General features: G+C 32.9%; 4 protein-coding genes across 4 annotated transcripts; 1 reads left to right on the top strand and 3 right to left on the bottom strand.

Moving 5' to 3' along the window:
• Window positions 1–1,717: 1,717 nt before the first annotated feature.
• LOC122598195 (probable methyltransferase PMT2) lies at window positions 1,718–4,565 on the bottom strand. Its single transcript, XM_043770797.1, has 6 exons — window positions 3,921–4,565; window positions 3,577–3,787; window positions 3,167–3,458; window positions 2,470–2,844; window positions 2,082–2,159; window positions 1,718–1,952 (listed from the first exon to the last, which is right to left on the bottom strand). The coding sequence occupies exons 1-6, from the start codon at window positions 4,563–4,565 to the stop codon at window positions 1,718–1,720; spliced, it is 1,836 nt and encodes a 611-aa protein (XP_043626732.1).
• An 8,770-nt stretch (window positions 4,566–13,335) lies between these two features.
• Window positions 13,336–15,458, top strand: LOC122597410 (protein FEZ-like). The gene is made up of 3 exons (XM_043770008.1): window positions 13,336–13,525; window positions 14,416–14,720; window positions 14,916–15,458. The coding sequence occupies exons 1-3, from the start codon at window positions 13,336–13,338 to the stop codon at window positions 15,456–15,458; spliced, it is 1,038 nt and encodes a 345-aa protein (XP_043625943.1).
• A 741-nt stretch (window positions 15,459–16,199) lies between these two features.
• On the bottom strand, window positions 16,200–18,205 carry LOC122598375 (60S ribosomal protein L34-like). The gene is made up of 4 exons (XM_043770967.1): window positions 18,047–18,205; window positions 17,761–17,840; window positions 16,873–16,982; window positions 16,200–16,529 (listed from the first exon to the last, which is right to left on the bottom strand). Exons 1-4 carry the CDS (start codon window positions 18,123–18,125, stop codon window positions 16,436–16,438), a joined length of 363 nt encoding a protein of 120 aa, XP_043626902.1. The 5' UTR covers window positions 18,126–18,205; the 3' UTR covers window positions 16,200–16,435.
• Window positions 18,206–19,578: 1,373 nt separating this feature from the next.
• On the bottom strand, window positions 19,579–22,922 carry LOC122596314. The gene is made up of 8 exons (XM_043768864.1): window positions 22,694–22,922; window positions 21,786–21,978; window positions 21,352–21,423; window positions 21,106–21,173; window positions 20,797–20,953; window positions 20,607–20,693; window positions 20,429–20,518; window positions 19,579–19,969 (listed from the first exon to the last, which is right to left on the bottom strand). Exons 2-8 carry the CDS (start codon window positions 21,951–21,953, stop codon window positions 19,799–19,801), a joined length of 813 nt encoding a protein of 270 aa, XP_043624799.1. The 5' UTR covers window positions 21,954–21,978; window positions 22,694–22,922; the 3' UTR covers window positions 19,579–19,798.
• Window positions 22,923–24,052: the final 1,130 nt, after the last annotated feature.

The raw sequence follows: 24,052 nt of genomic DNA, 5'->3' as shown, positions 1-24,052 counted from the left end.
AAAATGTTTTCGTGCAACATATATAATGTCATTTGATAGCTAGTTGTGGGTACTTTCACTATTATAATTGATAATATCACCAACAATTTTATGTCAACAGATTTTACAAGATGTATTTGATGTACATGAATTGTTAGAATCAAGTATACTTTTAGTTATTGTCGTCACATGTATTATCTTGTTATAGCATTATAAATGACGCATAGTTCTTTAAATCAAGAAAAAGTGTCAAAATTATATTTTCCGCTTTAATTAAAGCTATAGATAAAAGGATGAATAACGGCGTAACTTGTTAAAATCAAATTATAATCCGTTTATTAATTTTGAATGTCTAGATTAGTGAGTGTTTTTCCATTCTATATATGTACATGATATTATCTAGAACTTGCATTTAAGTTTAATCGTGTATAATGTTCATATCCCATGCATGCTTAAACCAATATCAATAGAAATGGAGTTGTCTAGTTTTCAGACTTAGATTATTGAGCAGGATGAATATTTTGGCTCAGATGTAGACGACCCAATTACCTGGATATCTCTGTAACCATATTCAAACACTTACCCTGGTCACTTTTGAGAGACCTAAAAAATTCGAATTTAAGACATCAATCTTGTTGATATTAATCAAATTATACACGTTTAACAACCCATTTGTTCGCTAATGTCATTGATTTGTATCAATGTTTTGTTTTTTTATTGTGCCTTTTGGGTACTTATTGCTTCGCAAGTATTTTATTTTATAGGTCATTCATGTGTGTTCATTTTTCAAATAGAGCTTCATACTCCCCACATAGTGGTAATTTGAGCGATTTGAGTTGTGTTGGGTTGGGTTGGGCGGAGAGATGTAAAAAAAACTTTTTACAAACAGAAGAACCTATGTGTGAATTGTCAAAAATTATATTATAATTGTCCAAAAACTTTTATCATAAGCTTTAGATTTTAAGGGAAAAGAAATATCAATTGAGCTTAATAGTAAGATAAATAAATAAATTTAGTTGAGCTTTTCTTTTGAGGGCGGGCCCGATCCAATGTTCCCACGTATACTCGTGACTCGTGAGTAATGAAAACAATATATCAACAGTTATGATATGATCTATTGGTGCAAATTATGTTTATCTTATTATATTTATATTCTTTGATCCATTGGTAGGAACACTTAAAATGTTTGCCAAAATAGACAGGAACATGACCTCACAAGTTAAAGGTGTATCAAGACCCTACCCTTTTGTAATATATCATCATACAGTTTATCTTGAAGACTTTTAGAGGATCAAATTTATCTTAAACAGTTCCCCTTTTGTGTATATATGGATGTTAATGTTATGTCAATCAAAAAGCTCTTTATATACATGAAAGATCATTGGTTGCTCATATAAGAAATCTTTTAACTTTTTAAGTACCATGAGAGTCTCGAGGTAAAGCGGGTAAAACAGTTTTAACCGCTTTAGGTTCATTCCTGACCCATATTTTTGGATACACAGTAGACATAACAAAAGGCTCAATTTTATAATTTTGCTTTAGGCCCACAAATTTACTTACCTAACAAGTAACAAAAATATAAAGAGTACATATCGAAAATTCAAGATTACACTTTTCTGATCCAATTAGTGGTAACTTGACTACTATAGTTAGAAGGGTGAACTATGAAGAAATTTTTTTCTATACTGATAAAAAGTACCTTGTAACATGAATGAATGGTAGTTAAATTTGGTGGTGATTATGAAGTGGACGTTGAGTTGTTTTCATTAGCAACCCAATATTGTTTAACAGTGACAAGTATTTTTTCTGGAACTAAAGGCCCGTCTTCGTGATCTATGAGTTTTGTATCCCATCTCATTGACCTGACTATGTTCTGCACCTTTATAAGCACGTCTACATCATCACGTAGTATGACAGTGCCTTCTGGACGTAAAATTCGATCCATTTCTAGAAGAATGTCTTCAAAATCACATCTACATGAATTTTAACAAAGAAAGTTACAATCTTTATACCATTCGTGTTTCTTTATCCATGTATTGGCCAAGAAAATCTTGAACAAGTCTACTCTAAGCGTTATTTTAAACTATGTTCTGCTTACTTACCTGTCATTGTATAAACTGAATAAACTATTGGCATGAATGAGATCATACGTCCGTGGGTATGTTGAAAAAGCTTCACACCTGCAATACATTTTCACCATTTAACATCTTCTTTCACAAGTCCCTAAGTTAGTGGTAAATCCTAGAAGTGGGAATTCAGCCCATTTACTACTGGTGGCAAGACATTTAGGTTGGGCAGGTTAAGGTCTTGACAGTAAATTTTGGTATGGGTTGACCCAAAATTCTCCTTGACCATTTATCACTCAACAGTTTTCACAAGCCAGTCCATCCCAGCCCATAAGCCTTTATGAGCGAAACTATTTTGACTTATTACCCAACCTGCACACTTTACCATTTATAGTAGATCCCATTTGTAAGTCAAGATTCATACCAGTCATGATAGATGCCAATTAGCCCACGCTCGTATACAACTCCAAGTGTGTTCGTCTCAGCTGCAGTAGGAACAACGTTCATAACCCATAACTTGGAATAGTTGAGTGCAGCTGCAAAACCTCCCAAACCAGCATTCATATCCATGACATTGCGATACCTTCCAGAGTCAATAAATTTATTAACTCGTTTGTAAGCATTTACATGTTTCTTCCATATATTATTATCCTCCGTGTATTTATCAGCAGAAACCCCTGGAATGGATCCACTTGCAATTCTTGGTGGCACGTCATAAAGCCTTTGAGGGAAAGGTCTATATTCATAATCCTCACCACTAGAACCTGCAGGAGTTACACATGTTTCCATTTTCTTGTACCTAAAGCACCACAATAGAATATAATTTTCAGGAATATGTTGATAATAATCAAGCATATGTGGCAAGCTGGGAGGCCCAGGTGGGTTGGCTAATGGGTTAAGAAGTATTGGTTTGAAATGGGCTGGGTTGGTGTATATGAGTTATAGTTTGACTTTGATGATTTTAAACCTCTTTGACCAATTCTCTTTTTAGATAATTTTGTTATTTGACCCGGTTGAGTTATAATACAAGTCATATAAACCAATTTACAAGTAAAAGATTGAAACTCACACCTCTACTCCAATGTCATCTTAAATATAAAAATAAATGCAAGATTTTGTACCAGACATCATCGGGATCGTCAGAGCAATACACAACACCAGGAGTATTTTCTGTGGGTCGACATGATTCAGTATTTATTTTTTTCTGCCAAATCGCCATTTCTCCCTTTTCGGATATTTTCTCCCAACAAAGACGTTTAGCAACTTCTTCAATCATGCGTTGTTCTTCCTCCAAATCCTCCATTGTACGTTGCCATGATTTGTAGTTGTTTTTCCAATTAATAGGAGGACCAGAAAGCACCCAATAGCCACCAGGTCTAAGAACTCGATCAACTTCCATCATGTATTTACCATCTACATAGAGAAAATGCAATGAAGAAACAATCATGAATTCACTAATCGTGTATAAACAGAAGCGAAAAACACCTCTTTAGAATATAACTAGCCTACTTTGGTTCTTAGGAGTCCTTACCATTTGATCCCCATGGAATCAAGCACCTTGAGCAGTGAGCCATGTCAAAAGCTTTAGACGGATACGGCATCTTTATTGATCCAAGAACACCAATAACGGCAGGTACCCCTCTTTCTAGAGCAAACTGAACTTGTGCTTCATGGTTGTCTCTTGGTGCAAAGGACATAGCTATAACATTTCTCTTCCAAAGATAAGCACCCCAACTCGCAACCTAATTGAAAAAATATATACATATGCTAACTACTATTAAAAAAATCACAAGTTTTAACACCCCCCAAATGGACCAACATACAAAAAGATTACTAAAACCATTTGGGCAACCAATAATTATAACAGAAACGTACCCCACAGCCCGTGTCTAGTGTAGTTCTTACAGTTCCGTTATCGATTGGTATTACAGAAGCAAGTTGATCAATATATGCATCAGCCCCTTCAGGAAACTGTGTCCCCCCACCCGGGAACCTAAACACATTACCTTCATATTGAATCCAGTTTTGCTTAGCCTTTTCAACCGTCAACGCCTTGTATGGTGCATTGGCATAAGATACATAATCCCGGCTTTTAGGCCATGAAAATGGTGTCACATATCCTTGTGGCGCAGGAACCAAACATTTTAACTTTTCTTCTTGTGGAGGACAATGTCGTTCTCTATAAATCATATCGTTTCTAGGAAACTTCATTGCCCGTTTCTGATCTTGACAGGGTGTGTAATCGGTAAAGTTAGCGTTACATGGATAAAACTCTTTGACTTTTGTTGACTCATTAGTGGTTCCGGCATTACCACTATGGTGCGTCTCAAAGTTAAGATTTGGAAGAAAGTTACAACCTGCACCGGTGTTGGTCGTTTCCATAACTAGTGTATCCCCTTTACCGAATCCACTCCTTGACCATCTCCCAAAAAGATAAAAGAAGCAACACAAACCGACGATTATAAATATATAGAAGGAACTCCTGCTTTTACTGTCTCTCGAGTACAGATTTGTTGCCATTATATATCTGCAAAGCCAAAACATTCATTCAAATCTTAGCTAGTATTTCTTAAAACAAAATATATCACTTAAATAGCTAAACAACAAAACATTAATATATATATTAAAAACAAATGTACGGAAATGCGTGCAAAGAATAGTAACGGACCATTTTATTTCTTTGGGCCCGTTTTTACTTTCTTAATGGGCCAACTTTATTTTCTTTTGCACTCATCTTATATTCATAATTTTTGGCTTGACAAATTATGTTTTGATCTTTTAAATTGTTTCCAGTTTGTTTACAATGATCACTTATTTTAATTGCATATTATTTTTTTTAAGTTTGTAACATTTTTATGATTATCTCATCCTATTATAAGTGAACTATTACATATATATACATATAACAGTAGGGTGTATGTTTTGAATATATACACCTAACTATCTCCGAAAAATTTGTTTGCAATACTTATTAGTTTCAATGTTATTTCGGTTGATGTTTTATTATTATGGATTATTTTGTTTCACTTTCTATTTTCAATGATTTGGCAAATTAGCTTTAATTATGTTTGTATTATTATTTTGTATTTTTATTTTAAATATTCTACTTTCATACTTATTATCTTTTAGAATTTATATATAGTATTAATCTATTATAAAATTATACTATCGATTTTTTTAATTTATAATTGGTTACTCATTAAAAAAAATCAATATCAACTCAGGTTTTCAGCAATATAATGTTACTAAAAGTATGTAGTAATTTTTTAAATAGTACGGAACACAACAAAAAATAATGTTTCTCGGGGCAATGTCTGGGTAACGTATCTCGTTTATCCATTAAAGAAGAAAAACACAAACAATAAACAGGAAATCATAGATAAGAATACTAAAAGACAACATATATACACTCAATTATAAGATATATGTATATATATGTACGTACCGATCGCATGAAGAGAGTGAGGTTAAATGATATCGTGATGAAACAAACTAAAGCATATGAACATCTAAGTATTGTTCTTAAGAAAATGACTCAAAATGTCAATATATACAATTTTGTTTTGCATACAAGTGAAGAAATTTATATATGGGTGTTTGGAATCTTGGATTATAGGAGTGCCGGCTTCATGTACCTTTATTATATGCGAAAATAACAATAATCTCACGAATGGAACGTAGTGGCACGATGGTGTTGAATAAGTATAAACAATTCGAAATAATTTAAAATTTGGTTGATGTTTAGGAGATGAGGAGGGAACTATGTAGGAATAGGGGTCCTCAATGCTTCGAGTTTTAATGTTCTTTTTTTTTTCACTCAATTTCTTTTAGCTTGCATCATGAAATTCATCGAACAACCATAAGTCGTATCGAGTTTGACCTCGGTTCGGCTCGTTTAATATATCGGCTGCCTAGAAAAGGAGTTTATTGCTAACATTGGCGATTCCAATGTTGTAGACCACTAGACCAGGCTAAGACCGACCCCAATCCAAGTCGGACCAAACTTGATAATTTATATACATTATTTACTTGAAAGTAAAAGAAGAAAAAAACAAACCCAAAAACTAGAAAACCACTCGGTTGAAAACTTCTATTTTGGCTATATAGTAAAATAAAATTCTATCCCCTAACCTTAAAATTTCTGAAGCCTTACAGAGAATCTGTTATGAAATGTTTTTTTTAATTTTGCTTATAAAGTGACTTTAACGTTTATTTTCAAAAGTTCAATTATCGTTATAAAATATCATTTGAATTAAGAAAAATCAAATAGTATTTAACTTCTAAGTTCCCTGAATATTTATAGGTGTTAGCCGAGCGTCAAAAAAGGGCTCATAGGCTAAGTGTAACAAATTATATGTGTATATATTTTTTGAACAACGAGTTTATATTATATAAGCTAATCTTTAAAAACGACGATAAATGTTGTATCAATAAACATAACAAAAGTTATTATTCAATAAACTAAAAAAAATACAAAATCATAAAATAAAAGTTTGCAATTAATCGTTATCTACATAAAATAAAAATAAAGAGAAAAGTATCACCTGCAAATTAAAAAAAAGATGGGGACAATGACAATTTGTGATCACTTTGAAAAAAATGAGAGCATCACTTGACTTCGATTATTATGACTGCTTAGACCCCCCCCCCCCCTCTCTTTATAAGACGGTAAAAGTTTTAATTATATATTTCTAAAAAATTTTTTTTTTAAAAATGGGCTCCTAAAAAAACAGGTATCGGCTCGTCGCCCCCTATTTCCACCCTATAGACCGACCATGCTTCTACCTTGTTATTCCTAATATATACATATTTAGCTATTATTATGTTCTATTTTCTTCCTAAAAACTAGATAAAACAAATCAAAAACAAACCATGCATTTTTCATATCCAGTAGCATCAATTTAACTCTTATTATGATTATGATTGATGAATAAACTAAAGCCTACTTAATCAAATTACGATGATCATTTGTAGAGCTTATATTGACTTTTGAACGACTCTTTAATTAGGTATAATAATCGTATATTCAATTTATTTATTTAATTATTTTTCCTTCTAACATGTTAGCCACCAACTTCACACTTTAATTTCACGATCCATATAAGTTTCACGATCCAATTATCCACATAAGTGATAAGTCAGATCACCATGTAAAGACAGAAAATATACTTATTTTTAAATGTATAAAATACTATATAACTTTTAATAATTTAAAGTGTCAAAGCTTACGGTTGATTCAAACGGAGGGTGTTATCAGTTTCGGTCAAGTTGGGCTAAGCCAATTGGTTGAGGAGTTAAATCTCAATATGTTGGTTTATTAACTCTTTAAGAATTGTCAATATTGGGGAGAACCAAAGTTTAAAGCTTGACATAAGTATATTAAGAGTAACTATAGAAGTTGATAATATGTTGAACGATCAAATAGATTACAGATCATCATATTTATAGATTGAGATAACAATTGGTTTTAAGAAAGAAAAAGAAAATCTCTCTTTATAATAAAATAAAGTTCATTACTTAAAAATTTTATTAAAAATTTGTCAAGTGACAGTCTCCCTGTTTATTTCATAAATTATTTTATAAATTTCATAAATTCCAGTAAAACATATGACTAAAACTAAATAAATCAGTTAGTTTTTTTTATTTTTCCTTTCTCCTCACCATAAACATCGATTTCACACATTTTTAAACTTTGGAATCAAAACAAAAGCATCATCAGCGTGATCTTATCTGTTTGATCACACATTTTTAAAATCTGGAATCAAAACAAAAGCATCATCAGCATGATCTTATCTATTTGATGTAAGTGTAAATTTGTATTTATATCTACATCTATATGCAATTAACTTAATGATGTGTATGTACTGTGTAAGTATTGATAATGTGTGTGTGCGCGTGTGTCTATATATATATATATATATATATATATATCTTAATTCTGTTTATTTTAGTGACATTTTTCAATGTTTATGCTTTTGTGTGTATTGTGTTTCGGTACCTATTACTAGCCATATTTGTTATTTTGTTATAAGGAGAAAATCTTTAAGTTTAAGCCTCTGATCAACTCAAATGATTAATTTTGGTTGATATGATATATGAATAAGGTGTTTGATAAAATGTCTACTGGAGAATCTCCAAGTCTAAGCCTTAAAACCTGAATTTGTTGTGGTTTATATCTTTCAATTATTGAATATAAATAATGGATGATGGGTGCCTATTTATTTTAGTGACATTTTTCGATTTTTATGCGTTTGTATGCATTGTGTTTCGGTATCTATTATTATCCATATTTGATAGTATTTGGTACAAAATGAAATATATTCAGAAGATATTAACAAGATTGTATTTTTAACAGTTGTTAAGGTAACTGATGATTGATCTTCAACCAGCTTCTCCTCACCTGTTGAGTGACCAGGTTAGTAATATTCATTGCATTGGTGTAAACTGAAATTTATCAAATTTTGATCAATTAGTCATGGATTGAAGAATGGAAATGAGGTAGTGGCACTCTATTCTTGACATTGTGCTAAAGTTCTCTTTTGTGGTTTATTTTGGTCGGCACCTTACTTAATGGATTGTTTATACAACTATTACAGATTTTTATCATTGGATTTGAATAATCTCTTATTAAGTTTATTTTTGCGACGAGTCTATGATTTAAACAAAATTGAGGCTGATGTGCCTTGTGAGAACGGTTCAAGCTATGTGGATGATTGAATGATACTTCATTGGCAGATAGGTTTGTTCAATAGGCTATTAAGTATGTTATGTGGGTTAAATGTTTCGGCTTTTGAAGTTGTAATAGGTATATAACAAGATCTTTGATTGCTTGGCAAACTAGGATTAATAGATGAATAACCTTTTAATGAAAAACAAAAAATGATGTACATAACTATGAGTCAGGTAATTACATGGTTATGCATCAACTCGCTTAAAAGGTATCTTTTGAAGAGTGACAGTTTGCCATATTTGGGTATGCCTTCCAAACCTTTACTGCAATAGATATGTGTATATTTTGAAGCCATTCATTCTAAAGAAAGAAATGCAGATCATATTGTTATTGAAAACTTGCTTACTCAAGACAGGACACAATACACTTATGGACTAAAAGTGACACAAACACTGCATAATCGTCTACTCTCAACTGTTAAAGAACATGTGTCTCATAATATCTCAATATTTCAAGACATTGCCAGGTAAACACATAATATCTCATATTCATCAACCTTACTGTTCCAGTTATTATCCCTTTCTAAAGAATGAAACTTATGTAACAAGTATATATCATGCATATTTTAGGGTTGCTGAAGATTAGGTGAAGTGCTTCAAGTTTAAACACAGTTTCATGAAAAGAAATTAAGTACCTTAAGAAAAGACAATGAAGTTTAAGTTGTTAAGGGTTAAGTTTCTGTATTCAAAATGGGGATTTGTGGTGATGAAATGATGAATTCAAATTTTAATGTGAGTGAGTGAGGTGATTACATTGATGCATATTTGAGCTTTCCTTTATGAAGATAGGTTGGTTCAAATTCAAAAGTTGTCTCTTTGTTTCATAAATCATTTTATTAGTTAACTTACTTTCACCCTGTTAACGTATAATATATCAACACAAATTACATACAATTTTATACATATTTTTGGGTTTCAAAATGTTGGTTAAATTCCGTATTCAAAATTTTGATTAAAAGACCCGGGTTGAACCTGGGTTGATTAGCTAGTGGAAAGATAAACAAGAGATATGGGTATGGACCGGTCCCGTCCCATACCAGTCTGATACCGACGAATACTGATCCAGAATTTCTTCGAAACTTGGTACCAATATCCGTCTCATTTTCATTCAGTACCATTTTCTGGTACCGCGGTCTTAAGTTCTACGAACAAAAAAAAATGCGTACCAGTCCTAGTTCCATATCCCATTCAGTACTACTTCTCGATACCAGAACCGAAATGATACCAAAATGGGATCGGTACTTGAGAAAATATGATCTACTTCTTACCTGGACATAAGTTTTCAATATTTTTTTTAAAGGTGTGGATCATTTGCTCGCAACAGGGGATCTAGCTTACGTTGTCTTAACCGGGTCCGCGCTAGAGAGCCCTCTCAACTTCAATACCTAGTAGGAGGAGAAATCCCCAACTAAACCGTCCGAAGACACGACATTTAATTGGGATAAAACTATGTTCCCTTTACAATACTCAAACATGCTTCACTGGAGGACTTTATTTGTGAAATACCTTGGAATGTCCTTCTCATGTCTCGAAGTCGAGACCTCCAGCATGAAAAGATGGTGCCCAACCATTGAGCTATAAGGGGAATTAAGTTTTCAATATAGCTCTTTGTAATCTAATGTTCGCGTAAAACAATATTTATATATTAAGGGGGTGCCTGGTTGGGAGTTTTGGGGGTAAGGAATGGCAAAGGGAATGAATACTAGTGCTTGGTAGGGGTAAGAAAAGGTAATCAATACTTAGGAGTGGGTAATGGAGCATTACCCAATAAATTTAGGGATAAGGTAATGATTAATCACAAATTTCTTCTTCACCCTTTCTTTCTTCTTTTTCTGCCGGACTTGTTGGAATCTACCACTGGCCACTGTCACCCGACATCACCTTCGGCAGCCACCGTCATCCGACATCACTCCGGCAACCACCCATCCGACATCACTCCGGCAGCCACCCATCCGACATCTCCTCCGACAACCTCCACCTCCAATAGCCTCCACCACTCAAAAACGTATGTATATGTGTGTGTGTGTGTGTGTGTGTGTGTGTGTGTGTGTATGGTGGCCAGAGACATCACCATCGGACTTCACCTCCACCAACCGCCATCCGACAGCCCCCACCACCAAAATCCACCATCTGACATCTGGTGGGTGGTGGACTGGCGGTTGTTGTTAAAGATATGTATTATTAGAGAAGAAGAGGGAGATGGGATATGGTGATGGTAGCCGGGGACAACTTCGGTAGGTGGTGGTTGAAAATATGTATATTATTAGAGAGAGAGAGAGAGAGAGAGAGAGAGAGAGGGAGAGAGGAGATGATCTGCAATAAAGTTAAAGATAGGTGCTTTATGTTTTGATTTTTTTTTATATATTATTATAATACTTTACTCTATAATAATAGGATTCCTTTTCTCTTACCCTTTCCCCCTTGTGAACCAAACACCCCCTAAGTTGTTATCAGCCAGAAGAGATAATTTTGCTTGCATCTTATAAACACTTTTTCTTAGTAAGTATTTAGTTAATAGTCTTATAAACTTTTCATATTAGCATGATTAGTAATTTATGAAAGAAAAATTAAATCTTATAATTAAAAAACGTCCTTAAAACAAAATTAGAAAAGAAAACATTTATCTATATCTATAATATATTATAAAAAGAATGGTCCCATGTTGAAAATTACATGGTGGAAAATGTTTAAAATACTCTTAATGATTATATTACACTATCAGTTCTTTATTTTTTAAAATAACCCAATTAACCTTTTACATCAATTATTTATACATCAATTATCTATATCACTCGTTGCCGTCACGAACACCGTCGCATTACGCAGGTACCATGCTAGTATATTTAATTATCAAAAGAAAGGTTTTACACTGTTCAAAAAATATAAAAATTACAATAAAGGGAATCTTCAAAGCCCATTTGACCGAGGTATTCAACTCTGACAATTCGATGGAATAGAAACTTTGAAGGAATGGAATAGAAACCGAATATATTGATTTTTGATTACTCGTACTATACTCGTATTTAATCATCGAAATTAATTGCACTTGTCGAGTACTCGAGTTTAAGACTTCTGCGCATATAGGTTAACATCATTCTAATTAATGCCATGAACGAAATCAAATCTATATTATTGCCACATCAACTTTTTATAAACTAAAAACAAAAAACATAACTATTCAATCTTATAAACTTATCCAAGTTTTTGAAGATTCATGGTTAGTCCTAGTTTTGTCTCTAACCAATGTCCATATCAAGTTCATGTAATCATGTAGATAAACTTTGCATTCTCTCTACAGTCTTGCTATGAACTTTCTACTCCAATACATAGACTAAGCCTTGTTTTTTTTTTTTTTCCATTTAATAAATTTAATAGTTAAAAATTTAATCATCCAGTCAAATTTTATATATTTTTTTACTTAATAAATAAAAATAACCGTCAATGACTTATATTTTACTTAATACATACAAACATTTTTAATGCATTTAACCACTTAATACACTCAACATTTAATGACTTAAAAAAAAAGAAAAAAGAAACGGACCCTGGTCATCTTCAAAGTGTTTTTACATAGTGAACTAACACACTAATAAATCTTATATATACTGGTCACCTCAATAACACGTTGTAAAAGTGTTTTAACATAGTGAACTAACACACTAAACAACTTTTGACTTTTCTTAACACGAAAATTTGTACACCTAGATCATCATTATATGCGGATGATTAAAAAATAATTAACCCAAAGAACATAACAGATCGAGAATCCAGTAATCCACACGAGAAATTTGTTTTGTTAGCCATTATTTGACTAATACCTCAATTGACTTATTAAATTCATACGAGTAGTTTACACCATTTTTTATTTTTATCATACATGTATAATAAGGTACTAAAAATCAATATTCATATCCCAAAGTACCAAAGTCAAGATAGACCAGCCATCGGGATTCCTCATCTTGTATTTCTATAACATAACCCCAAAATGGGTTGCATTGATAGTGAGAAATAAGAGTCTTGTCTTCCAAAATAAAACAAAAACAAAATCCATTTTCTTGACCAAATGAAGTCCTTTTTTTCTTGATATATGTTTCTTTAAATAGCTTATGAATCAATATTATTTTATGGAACTAATACAAACCTGAAAAAACGGCTTATCATTCGGTGGAAGAACTTTTTACCCAAGAAGCATTTACTGAAACCTCAAATTGAGTGTGATCACTTCTTCTACCGTTCTTATTCTTCATTCTTGACTTCATATATATCTAGAAAACAACCATTTATCATACATATCACCTCTTGTTATCTTGTTTCCTTTTAACTATTTAACAATTTTCGTTTGTTTTAGTCTTAGAATAGAAAACCTCGTCTGTTTAACCGTTTATTATTTTGTACGAATAACTTCTATATCAAGTGAAAAGATACAATCAAGACATAGTTACAACATAGCTCATTCAAAACCGCATTATACTTCATAGGCTTTGTTTAGCTTGGTCATTGTCGTGTAAGATTTGTTATCAAGAAACCTTATTTTCGTGTAAGAAAAAAACAGCGTTTTCTAATGGAGGATGGAAGTGTGGTCAATGGTGATCAAAATATGGAAGAAGTCATATTGCCAGGGTTTCGGTTTCATCCGACTGATGAGGAGCTTGTAGGGTTTTACTTGAAGAGAAAGGTTCAAGAAAAGCCAAATTCTATTGAACTTATCAAGCCATTAGATATCTATAAACATGATCCATGGGATCTTCCAAGTGAGCTTTTTACCCTTATGTTTATGTTTTCTATCAGTACATTTAGATTTTAGTGTATTTAACCACCCTTTAATTCGTAGTTATCACGAAAAATGAAAAGAAAACTAGTCACATTATAAAAGTTCGAATGATGGTGTATTTGAGCCATATATTGCTTAGCTCAAGGTGCAACCCATATGGAAAGTTGGTTCTTCAAGTGTTCTTATGGGTTTCTATAAATATTAATCTTGATTACATGCGACTGAGTTAAGAATCTGACATATAGAAGCTTTTTATATATTTATATTTATACTATATTATAAAGCAGTTTTTCCCTAGATTTTCAACATTAAATTTGAAATTTTCAATATTGATTTTAAGTACTTCCCCAAAATGTCCCTCCTATCTATTCTATATTTATCTAAAATAACTATAATACCCTTTCTCTCTCCTCAAATCTCAACCAATCATTTTTTTTCTCTCTCCTCCATAAATCATTTATTCCTCCAATTCATTCAAAATCTTTTATCTCAAAAACCATACATTGATAAATTATAAAAATTGTATGGGTGTTCTTAAAATTTCATGTTCTTTCATTAGAGATGTCATTCGATATACTTTCGACAAATTTTTACATCCGAGGGCGGAGCCCGTACGGCTAAGGCATTTGACTATCATACTCTATGACATATCAACTCCTATAACCTATCATACTTTATGACTTAGGTATCACCCCACCATCTCACCGCCGCAACGCGCGGGTACTTGCTCTCGTAAATTATAATTAATTAAAGTATTCTAATTAATGAATGAAATGTATGCGCATACAAAGGTTTACTTGTGCATTTTTTATTGGGCTTCTTTGTGATGTATTAAACCATTGTGTTTGACAAAGAAATTTATTGTGCTAGAGTTGGCAATGACTGGAGAAAAAGAATGGTACTTCTTTTGTCGAAGAGACCGGAAATACAGAAACAGTGCGCGCCCAAACCGAGTGACAGGATCCGGATTTTGGAAAGCCACGGGCACTGACAGGCAAATCCACTCATCTGATGGTTCAAGATGTATTGGCTTGAAGAAATCCCTTGTGTTCTACAAAGGACGGGCCGCCAAGGGGTTCAAAACCGACTGGATGATGCACGAGTTCCGGCTGCCTTCTGCCACCGATCACAATGGTCCTGCAAAGCGGTTTCTTGAAAAAACCATTCCTCCCAATGTAAGTTAGTCTTAATCTTCTTTTTCTTCACGTTAAGTAATTGTTTTTGCATTCATATTTCCTATGATGATTCTTTTTGGAAATTAAAAGGAACAACAGGGTCAAAGCAGAGCCAGCCCGTTTATGGCCCTAAAGGTTTACTTATGTAACTTAATCAAGTAATTAAGATGCCATTGTTTGTATTGGAACTTGCAGGAATGGGCTATATGTAGAATATTCAAGAAAGCTAGCTCAAGTGCACAAAGATCTTTCTCTCATTCATGGGTATCTCCAATATTACCAAAAATCTTTTCCCCTGTTATCCCTCAAAATGGTATCTACTTCAACCATTTTCACCATAAACCTTTAACAATTGAGTCTATAGCCCCTACCCTGACTAACAACAAAAGCCCTTCACCTTTCACATCGAGTAACCACGACACTGATCTTCTATTTTCCGTCCATGAACCTAACTGTAGTACTACTACCACTGATGCCTCTTGTTTGCTATTCAACATGGCCCCATCCGTAATTGGGGATTTTGGTAAAGAAAGTCTTGATCACATGGTGAATGAAGAACAACTATATTTTGACGCTAGCAGTTTCTCGATCCCTTGTATACCGGCAAAGATCCAAGACAAACTTGGCTGCAGTGATCAAGGGGAAGAACATACAACCGACATGATGTTCCAAATTCCAAGCAATCTTGAGTACTTTGACGACAAATGGGATTTTAACACTAACAATTGTTATATATAACTAATAATTGTTCGTTGATTCTTTCATATGTTTTGACATAGAATAGAAGTGATACTTTGGATGTAATTTGTTGGTTTTGGATTTTTAGATCAATGAAATATCCAATTAAGGTGTTTGCCAACTGCCATATTGTTTATGAACATACCACATTGTAATTATAAATGAATGACAAGATTTCACAAACAGATAGCTAAACACAAGAGGCTTATAACATTGCCATGCCTCCGGTATTTCAACAGTGGGTTTGTGATGGTGCTTAATGAATTTCAGTTATGAATGTTTAGCAGATCGTATGCTGATAGCAAATCACAGAATTCAAGTTCAAACGAAATCTTTGTTAATGGAAGAGATCTAATTTTCTCCTAAACATTCTGTAACTAATCTTTCTAGTACTACATTAATTTGACATTCCTCTATAGATCATAAATAATGTAAACAAATGATCTGTTTATTCAATTGAGGGTAAAAAAAAGATATAATCGACTTGATGGAAGTATAGCATTTCATCTCCTTAAGTGTGTCTCCAATTTACTAGCCAGAATTTGCATATCTATACAAATATACAATGTTTGGCTAAAATTAGTTATTTCACTACATAGAGGGACTTTCATCTATTTGAAAAACTACTGCAACAATTGACCCCAGTCCCCAACAATGAAATCATAAAGCCTAATACATTTTACTTTGCTAGAGATGAAACCCAAATCAGCCCCTAGAGATTAAAAGAGTTGAGCACCATACTTAAAATCCAAGTTTAACATGAACATATAAATTTAAAGAACTTCAAGCAAGTACAGCATAAAAGAGATCCATAATGGAGTTCAGGAAACCATTGAGCAGAAAACAAAAACCTAACAGAGTTAACAAAGTATGTTTGTTGACAAAGTAGAGGTAGCCAAACATAAAACAGACCGCTTACAGATTCAAAATCTTGACACCAAAATTAATCTCATAATGGTTGCAGAAGTACTGATAATCTAAGCCTTGGAGGCGGTCTTTTCCTTTGCCTTTTGGATCTTCAATACCTTCTTCACAATCTTTTGTTCTTCAACCAAAAAGGCCCTGATGATTCTGAAAAAGAATCCAACAACAGTTTCAGTAGATCAGACATGACATAATAACACAGATTGAAAAAAGATGTTCCAACTTATGTCTTATACACTGAAGGTTGGCCTAAATTTAACAATAACAAGTTAACCGCATAAACTAAATGGATGAAATGGTTATAGCAAGTAAATATTGATAATACAAAAAACTTGGTAAAAAAGCTATGGGTAAAATCCAGCCCAAACCTAAGTTACCTTTCTTGACTTAAGTGTGTAACCAAGCATACCCATAACCCATTTGGCCAACTTGACGAAAACCCACCAACAAACAAAATTACAGAACCCAAAAAGTAAATAAAATGTAATACCTTTCTCTTACAGCACCTGCAGAAAGAACACCACCATAAGCACGGTTGACAGTTCTCCTGTTCCTGGATAACCTCGACCTCTTGTACTCGGTAGGTCTCAAATGAGGAATCTGCATAAATTTAAAACAGAAATAAATATTTTACAACTTCATGCTGAAAAAAAAACAAAGACCTGTTTTATCAACCAAATATACATGCATCAATGTAAAGAACAATAACTCTTTAAGCATTTGTTTACCACTTAAAACATTTCGGTAATATAAACAAGCCAGTGCTATCACTAGCATAGTTTTGGAATAATGAACTAGAACATTAAAAACAAAGAAACATCTCGGAATAAACTCATGCGCGCTTAAAAGTTGTTTTAAAAACCGTTCTAAGAGCAAATGTTGAAGAAGTGGACTAAAATAACACACTTAAAGTAGGTCGGTATCTTTGTAGTATACTAGTATCTATCTCAATGTTACTGACAGTTTTCAATGTCTAAAATCCATATCTCAAACAAAAAACAAAGCTCAAAAAATGGGGGAAAAACAATTTAAACTACGGTCAAAAATCAAATATTCTCATGTATGCATTACAGGATTCATGTATATCATCAGCTTAAAAATTTCAACTAAAGTACACAATAATTCTAAACATTGAGCACAATTACAAAAAGTTATACAAAAGCTCAATAAAAATAGTGACAAACATTTATGATTATATAACATCACAAACAAATAAATTCATATAGACTTCCATGTTTACAATAGATATATAGTCAACATGCAAATCAGCAAATCTTATAAAAATAAAAAAACTAGCACAATCTTAATCTACAAAATAATAAAAATTATATGCCAATAAAAGTTATATACTACCAAAGAGAAAATTAATTAAACATACCCCTTGGATTCTCTTGCCAGTAACAGGGCATTTAGGTCCACTTGCCCTCTTTTTGGTTGTCTGAAACACTAGCTTACCACCTATCAATCAAATACACAAAAAAAATTATATAATCAATTTTAACTCAAATACAGTAAAGTAATCAACTTTATTACTCAACAAAACATTTTATCAAAAACCCAGATCCAGAATAGCCCAGTATTGACTCATTCATAAGTATATATAAATATAATAGGGAAAAGGGAATATATATATATATATAAAATGGTGGGTTAGAATGAAATACCAGGGGTTTTAACAACCCTGTGTTGGTTGGATTTGGTGGCATAGCTGTGCCTTTTCCGGTATGTAAGTCGCTGCACCATTTTTCCGGCCTTGTGTGTGTTTGTGTGAAAGTGTGTGTGTGTGTGTGTTTGTGAGGTAGGGAGGCTGCAGAGAAAGGGGTTTATAGATATGAGATTATGTATGTATATAAAAGGATGCCCTAGTTGAGAAGGTTTGGATTTTTGGGCTTTTGTGGATTGTTATTGGGCTACATTCTTGTTTTCTGGTGTTTTCCGTTAATGGGCCATGACTTTTGGTCAATTTTTTTTTCCTTTTTTTTCGAAAACCAAAACTCACTTTGTTCCACAAAGAAAACTTATTGAGATAATTTATTTTTTGTTGCGATATATACGTATTCACGGACGGGTAGTTTCACGATATATAAATCTTATAATAATTGTGGAAAAAAAAGTGTATAACCAATATCACAACTTAATTAATACGAAAGTTAAAGACGAAACATATGAAAATTATCTCCATATAAATATTGATTAAAGTTTACCTTTTTTTTCAACTTTAGTTAAATAAAAAAAGAAATAAAATGTGTAGAGCATATAATTTGAAAAATACATAACAGTTCATCAACAATGACCATCTTGAACGTTTTGATTTTCTTCGAGTTGTTCACAACATGGAGTCGTAGATGATGGTTAACATGTGTTGGCTTATAAGATTTTTTTTATTAAAGGTCGGCCATTTTTTATTAAATAAATATTAAAAAATAAAGAACTAATAAGGGGAGAGTATTAGGCTAAAGGAGGAGAATTAGGGCCTTTAGAGGTGTCAACTATCAAGTGTACCTCAATCTCCTCTTTTAGTTATATTATAGATAAGTTCGACCCACGCCTATTTGAAACCAAGAAACTAAAAACCAAAAAACAACAAAGAAAGGAATATTACGCACACATTGAAATATTAGAACTTGTTTTTATTCCTAGCATGGTACCTGTACGTTGCAATAGGATAAGTTATAGCGCACAAGTTGACATGACAAAGGAGGTTTGGTGGCTGCATTCTCTTTCAACTATGCGAGAAAGGTGGGTAGTATTTGTTGGAAAAGGTAATTCAGACAATTTCTTATGTGTAGCTTTCAAAAGGGGAGTGTTTTTTTATTAAGTAATATAGATGAATTTTAAGTGAATTTTCTTTTTCCTAATCTAATTTTTATTATTTAAAGTTAGATGTAAATCAAGAATTAGGATTTGATATTAAAAGAAAAATAGAACTAATGGTCTCTACTAATATTTATAGTTATTTATATATTTTCAGAAGAGAAAAGATAATACAGTAAGATGAAAGTTCTTATTTCTAGCACCCATTTCTCATTGTTGTCCTTTACCTTCACAAGTTCTGTCTCCACTTACTTCACCAAATCACCAGTAATTAGTAATTACTATATTCATTATTTTCAAATAATTTACTTCACCAGTAATTACTATATTCACTAATAAAAAAAAATCATGTTTTGTATTTAAAAAACAAGGCGTTGGGGAGTGTAGAAGGTAAGCCTGAATTAGATTAAGAACACACTCAAAATGTCATAAAGACTTTTGTCTAAAAAACTCATGACATAATAACTTTATACATCAGAAATTAAGATTCATCTGAAACTTAAAACACTGACTTACAAAATAGAAAAAATAAAGGTTACAACAATATGTTATTTCGAGAGTCTATTTCCTCCCTTTATGCGACTCTTTTGGCATTTGATAGATCAAACAATGTCCTCCTGTGGAGCCACCATGGGAGTTGCAGCGGTTGCTGGGGCTTGTGCCGATGATGTTGCTGGTGGTAGGGCCGCAGAAGCTATTGCAAAGTGTAGGCCTTGTCTTTGTCCAGCTTGCAGCACAAAAGCAATTTGTGATGCCGCCAATGCGGCAGCCTCCTGTTATATGAACAATGACAATCATCAACCATTGTCAATTTGTCATTTATCAATGTTGTATTCATAAGTCATAACTAATACATTACAACCATAACCCATTTGACCCCTTGCCCAACCCAACCATTTTGTCACCCCTACCAGATGATTTAAGGCAAGAAAGAAAGAAAAAACTGACAAGAGAGCTAGAAAGCTAACGCCATTCCATATTTTCATGGACCCTAACTAGATTAGGCTATATCCAATCTTCCATAACCCATTTGACCCCTTGCCCAACCCAACCATTTTGTCACCCCTACCAAATGATTTAAGGCAAGAAAGAAAGAAAAAACTGACAAGAGAGCTAGAAAGCTAACGCCATTCCATATTTTCATGGACCCTAACTAGATTAGGCTATATCCAATCTTCCGCGCTCAAGTCAGCGCCAAATAGTCAAACAAGCAAAAGATGTGTAAGACAGACCTGTCTTTGCCTCCGACGCTGCAAGATGCTGATAGCCCAGGCCATGATATAGCACGGTAGAAGAAACCCAGCAACCCGAAGCAAAAAAAGCTGCAAAATCACAATAATCAATCAGAAAAGATAAGTTTCATCAGAAGAAAACGAAGAAGAGAATAATAGAATCACAAATGTTGCTTACAGTCAAGAAAGTAGATGCATCTTCATTTCCATCTCCTTCGGATTCTGGCACAGTTACTGCATGTCGTAGTAGCAGAAGAGCCATTAACTGCAGCAACGAAAGAAAGAGTTAATGGCATAATTAAATCTCGATTACTCTTTAAAAAACATTGAAAACGTCTATAATTCAATTCCATATGGATATTGCTTACAATTAAAACAGCTGAGCGACAAAATGCAGCTCCACTGGCATTTGATGCATTATAATCCTCAAATTCGCCTTCCAGAAATTGGCGTTCGGCTTCAGCGATTGCCAAGAGGCGTGGGTCATTCATGTCCATAGGTGTCCCTGATATCTGCCATCCGCCCCTGATAAAAATATCAAATAAATCAAATTATCATTACAAGAGTATGAAAGTAAAAACTAGAAGATGTGGAAGACGGTTGACTGAATGCCATTACAAGTTCCCTATTTAGGATGAAAACCATACACACTTAATTTGAAAGAGAAAATGGATTACCCGATATCTATAGTAGTCTCTTCCAAGTAAGGTCGGGTAGGGGGAGCAATATAGCCAGGTTGGTAAGACTGCAAAAGGGATCATTATGATAACAAATACTAGAATGTCTAGTTTACAATAGTCATTCTGTTAAATTGAAAAAACCACATTTCGGTGTTGTCAAAGTAATTGTCCCTGGTAATTTCAATGTTCATGAAGACTTTAAAGCCATTTGTGCATTTTAGAATTTTGATAGCAGTAACTTACTTGGTGGCATATCTCACAAGTGATGTCACCTTTTTCGTTGCACCAATGTTGAACACACTTCCTGTGAGCATACTGCATAAACATTAAACTTGATGATTATAGTATATGTTACCTACATGATTAAACCAAATACAAAAGCTTAATGAAAAAGAAAAGGACAGCATTGGGCATACATAAGCAGTCGAATAACTTGATTTCGAATGATTTGACATAACCAGTTTCAACATGACAACCAGGCACTTACCAGGATATATTCGATTCTAATAACTCGAAATCTATTACTCACACACTAGAAGCACATTTAAACACTAGCTATTACATCATGTTATATTGCATCTAACTACTGGATTTATTTAACATCACATAATCCAGAATGCACCTGCAAAAAACACTATAATTAAAAGATGTACAAAGTAACGTGACGAAAGGGTTACCTTAAGACTACCATTGCAAGCACAAGGTGTCTCCAGAGTATCAACAGAATCTTCCTCTTGGCAAATACGACACTCTGCTGTTGTTAATAAAGGTGCTTCCTCATCATCTGAGGCCCCATTTTCATCCACTGCACGATCAACATCGGTGCAAGATGAGGGGCCCACCATCTCCTCGGTTATTTTTGTGTTTTCTCTGCTCACAGGATTCACCAATCCATTCACATCCAAAACCATGTGAGAAACAATTTAAATGATATTCAAAGCCTATTTATACGAAAGATAAACAAAACCAAACAAAAAACCTAAAACTTTTGCCTTTATAATATCACATACCACATTAAATATTTATTAGCAACTTTATGGTTAATTATGGCCATAAAACCTTTTCATCATTCAAAATCTACCATATGTCCATTAGTCCATATGTCAAATTACATCAGACACCCACAAAAGATAACATTTCAACTGCTAAAAAAAATTAATTCAAACCAAGATAAGCACATACAATTCAACATTTTTATGGTTAGATATCTCTAATATCATAAAATCCCAAAAATAAATTAAGAAAAATAACCACCAAGGTGGCCTAGGGAGCAGACATCATTATATCCTCATATGACATTGCCTACAACCAGATTCTTTAATCAAATATAAATCATATTATGAGCTCAAAACATAGATTCTTTAATCAAATGGAAATCATATTATGAGCTCAAAATTACATAACCCACATTATACCAACATCAATTCACAACATTTACACATAAAAATTCAACCTTTGCCCAAGATTATTAATGTAAACAACACCTCATAAGCTAAAACTTAAAGGGGTTGCATAACATCACACCAAAAATAATAAAAACTAAAACTTTATCAAAATTAACACAGACTTTATTGATAAATATTACCTGAGAGAATCAAAGAATGAAAATGTGAGAGAAAATGGCAAAGAATCAGAAGAAGCTTATAATCCAAAGAAATGAAATGAAGTTTTTTGTGTTGGTGAAATCAAGAGAATTTTTATATGATATATATATTTTTTGGGGGTTTTTTTCTATAAATATTTTTCTCTCGATTAACAAACAACACTGTTTTTGATATGCTTCAAAACCGTGTTGATTTTGTAGCAAATCAAAAGTTGGTGAAATGGATAAAGAAAATATTTAATGTTGTTGGGTGGATTTTATAATAATAAAATAAGTTAGTGTTTGAGATTTGTGTTCAACGGCTTGCAAGTTTTAATGATTGGTGACTTTGAGTTTACCCTCCATGAGTCCATGTTACCACTTTTTTTCAAAATTGCGTATTGTTGAAATTCCAATATTTTAAGGGTGTTTGGTATGATGGAATGGAAAAGGGAGAAAAGGAATGAGAAAGATTTCTCTTGTTTGTTTGCAATGAAAAAAGGGAATGAGAAAGGAAAAAGGGAATCAATTTCATTATCTTCATTCTTTACAAATTGTAGAGAATGGGTGAGAATGGAAAAAAAATTTTTTTTTTTTTTGAAGATGTTATATGTAATAAATGTATTATTATTTGAAATTTTATTTTTTATATATATCATTCTCTGTGGTACCAAACAACGAAATCCATTCTCTTTCCAAATACTCATTCTCTTTCTCACTATTTTCATTTTCTATTACATTTTCATTCTCTATGATTCTCTCCTACCAAACACCCCCTTAATTGTTTAATAAGGAATGGCATGGTAACCAGTACCCACGCAATGCAGCAGTAGTGGTGGGGATGACGTTTTGATGGAGAAGGAGACAGGTGTTAATGGTGACCACTATTGGTGGTGTGGTGTATGTTGAAATATTTTAAAAAATAAGGCTTCAAGTATGAATTGGTAAATCAAAGTTTAGGGTGTAATTTAGTTCATTAAGAACAAATTGGGTAATTTATAATAATTTTTTCCATTAAAAAAGTTTTGGGTCATTTTTAATGTAACTATTTCTAAAATGAGAATGAACTAGATTTTTTATTAAAAAAAAAATATAGATACACATTTTAAAAATAGTAAAATATCGAAATCCAACATTCATGATACTATGATAGTTGTATAAATAAGGGGTCACGAGAATAAAGGGGTCACAGTCAAACCCCAATTAGACCGCATTATTTGAGTCCAAAACTCGTGTTATCTAGGTAAAGATCACAAAAATACCTTTATTAGACCTCATACATAACTTCATTGTAAATATCTTTTTTTTTTTTACAGATAGAGATTTTTATAAAAAACAATGTAAGTGTAACATAACAAGTTG

This window comes from Erigeron canadensis, chromosome 4 (assembly GCF_010389155.1).
Source record: "Erigeron canadensis isolate Cc75 chromosome 4, C_canadensis_v1, whole genome shotgun sequence".
Classification (NCBI taxonomy): Eukaryota; Viridiplantae; Streptophyta; class Magnoliopsida; order Asterales; family Asteraceae; genus Erigeron; species Erigeron canadensis.
Note: the sequence above shows the minus strand (reverse complement) of the source record. Positions and strands in the feature narration are given on the sequence as shown.

What these genes read in the sequence shown, in the direction of transcription:
- LOC122598195 (XM_043770797.1), bottom strand. Translation starts at nt 4,565, where the DNA reads ATGGCAACAAATCTGTACTCGAGAGACAGTAAAAGCAGGAGTTCCTTC. An exon ending in CACTAGACACGGGCTGTGGG is followed by an intron (nt 3,788 to 3,920) that starts GTACGTTTCTGT and finishes TTTTTCAATTAG; the next exon opens with GTTGCGAGTTGGGGTGCTTA. An exon ending in ATTGGCATCTATCATGACTG is followed by an intron (nt 2,160 to 2,469) that starts GTATGAATCTTG and finishes AATGTATTGCAG; the next exon opens with GTGTGAAGCTTTTTCAACAT.
- LOC122597410 (XM_043770008.1), top strand. Translation starts at nt 13,336, where the DNA reads ATGGAGGATGGAAGTGTGGTCAATGGTGATCAAAATATGGAAGAAGTC. An exon ending in TGATCCATGGGATCTTCCAA is followed by an intron (nt 13,526 to 14,415) that starts GTGAGCTTTTTA and finishes TTATTGTGCTAG; the next exon opens with AGTTGGCAATGACTGGAGAA. An exon ending in AAAAAACCATTCCTCCCAAT is followed by an intron (nt 14,721 to 14,915) that starts GTAAGTTAGTCT and finishes TGGAACTTGCAG; the next exon opens with GAATGGGCTATATGTAGAAT.
- LOC122598375 (XM_043770967.1), bottom strand. Translation starts at nt 18,125, where the DNA reads ATGGTGCAGCGACTTACATACCGGAAAAGGCACAGCTATGCCACCAAA. An exon ending in CAGGGTTGTTAAAACCCCTG is followed by an intron (nt 17,841 to 18,046) that starts GTATTTCATTCT and finishes TTTGATTGATAG; the next exon opens with GTGGTAAGCTAGTGTTTCAG. An exon ending in CTGGCAAGAGAATCCAAGGG is followed by an intron (nt 16,983 to 17,760) that starts GTATGTTTAATT and finishes AAATTTATGCAG; the next exon opens with ATTCCTCATTTGAGACCTAC.
- LOC122596314 (XM_043768864.1), bottom strand. Translation starts at nt 21,953, where the DNA reads ATGGTGGGCCCCTCATCTTGCACCGATGTTGATCGTGCAGTGGATGAA. An exon ending in CTTGTGAGATATGCCACCAA is followed by an intron (nt 21,174 to 21,351) that starts GTAAGTTACTGC and finishes TCCCTTTTGCAG; the next exon opens with TCTTACCAACCTGGCTATAT. An exon ending in GTCGCTCAGCTGTTTTAATT is followed by an intron (nt 20,694 to 20,796) that starts GTAAGCAATATC and finishes TCGTTGCTGCAG; the next exon opens with TTAATGGCTCTTCTGCTACT.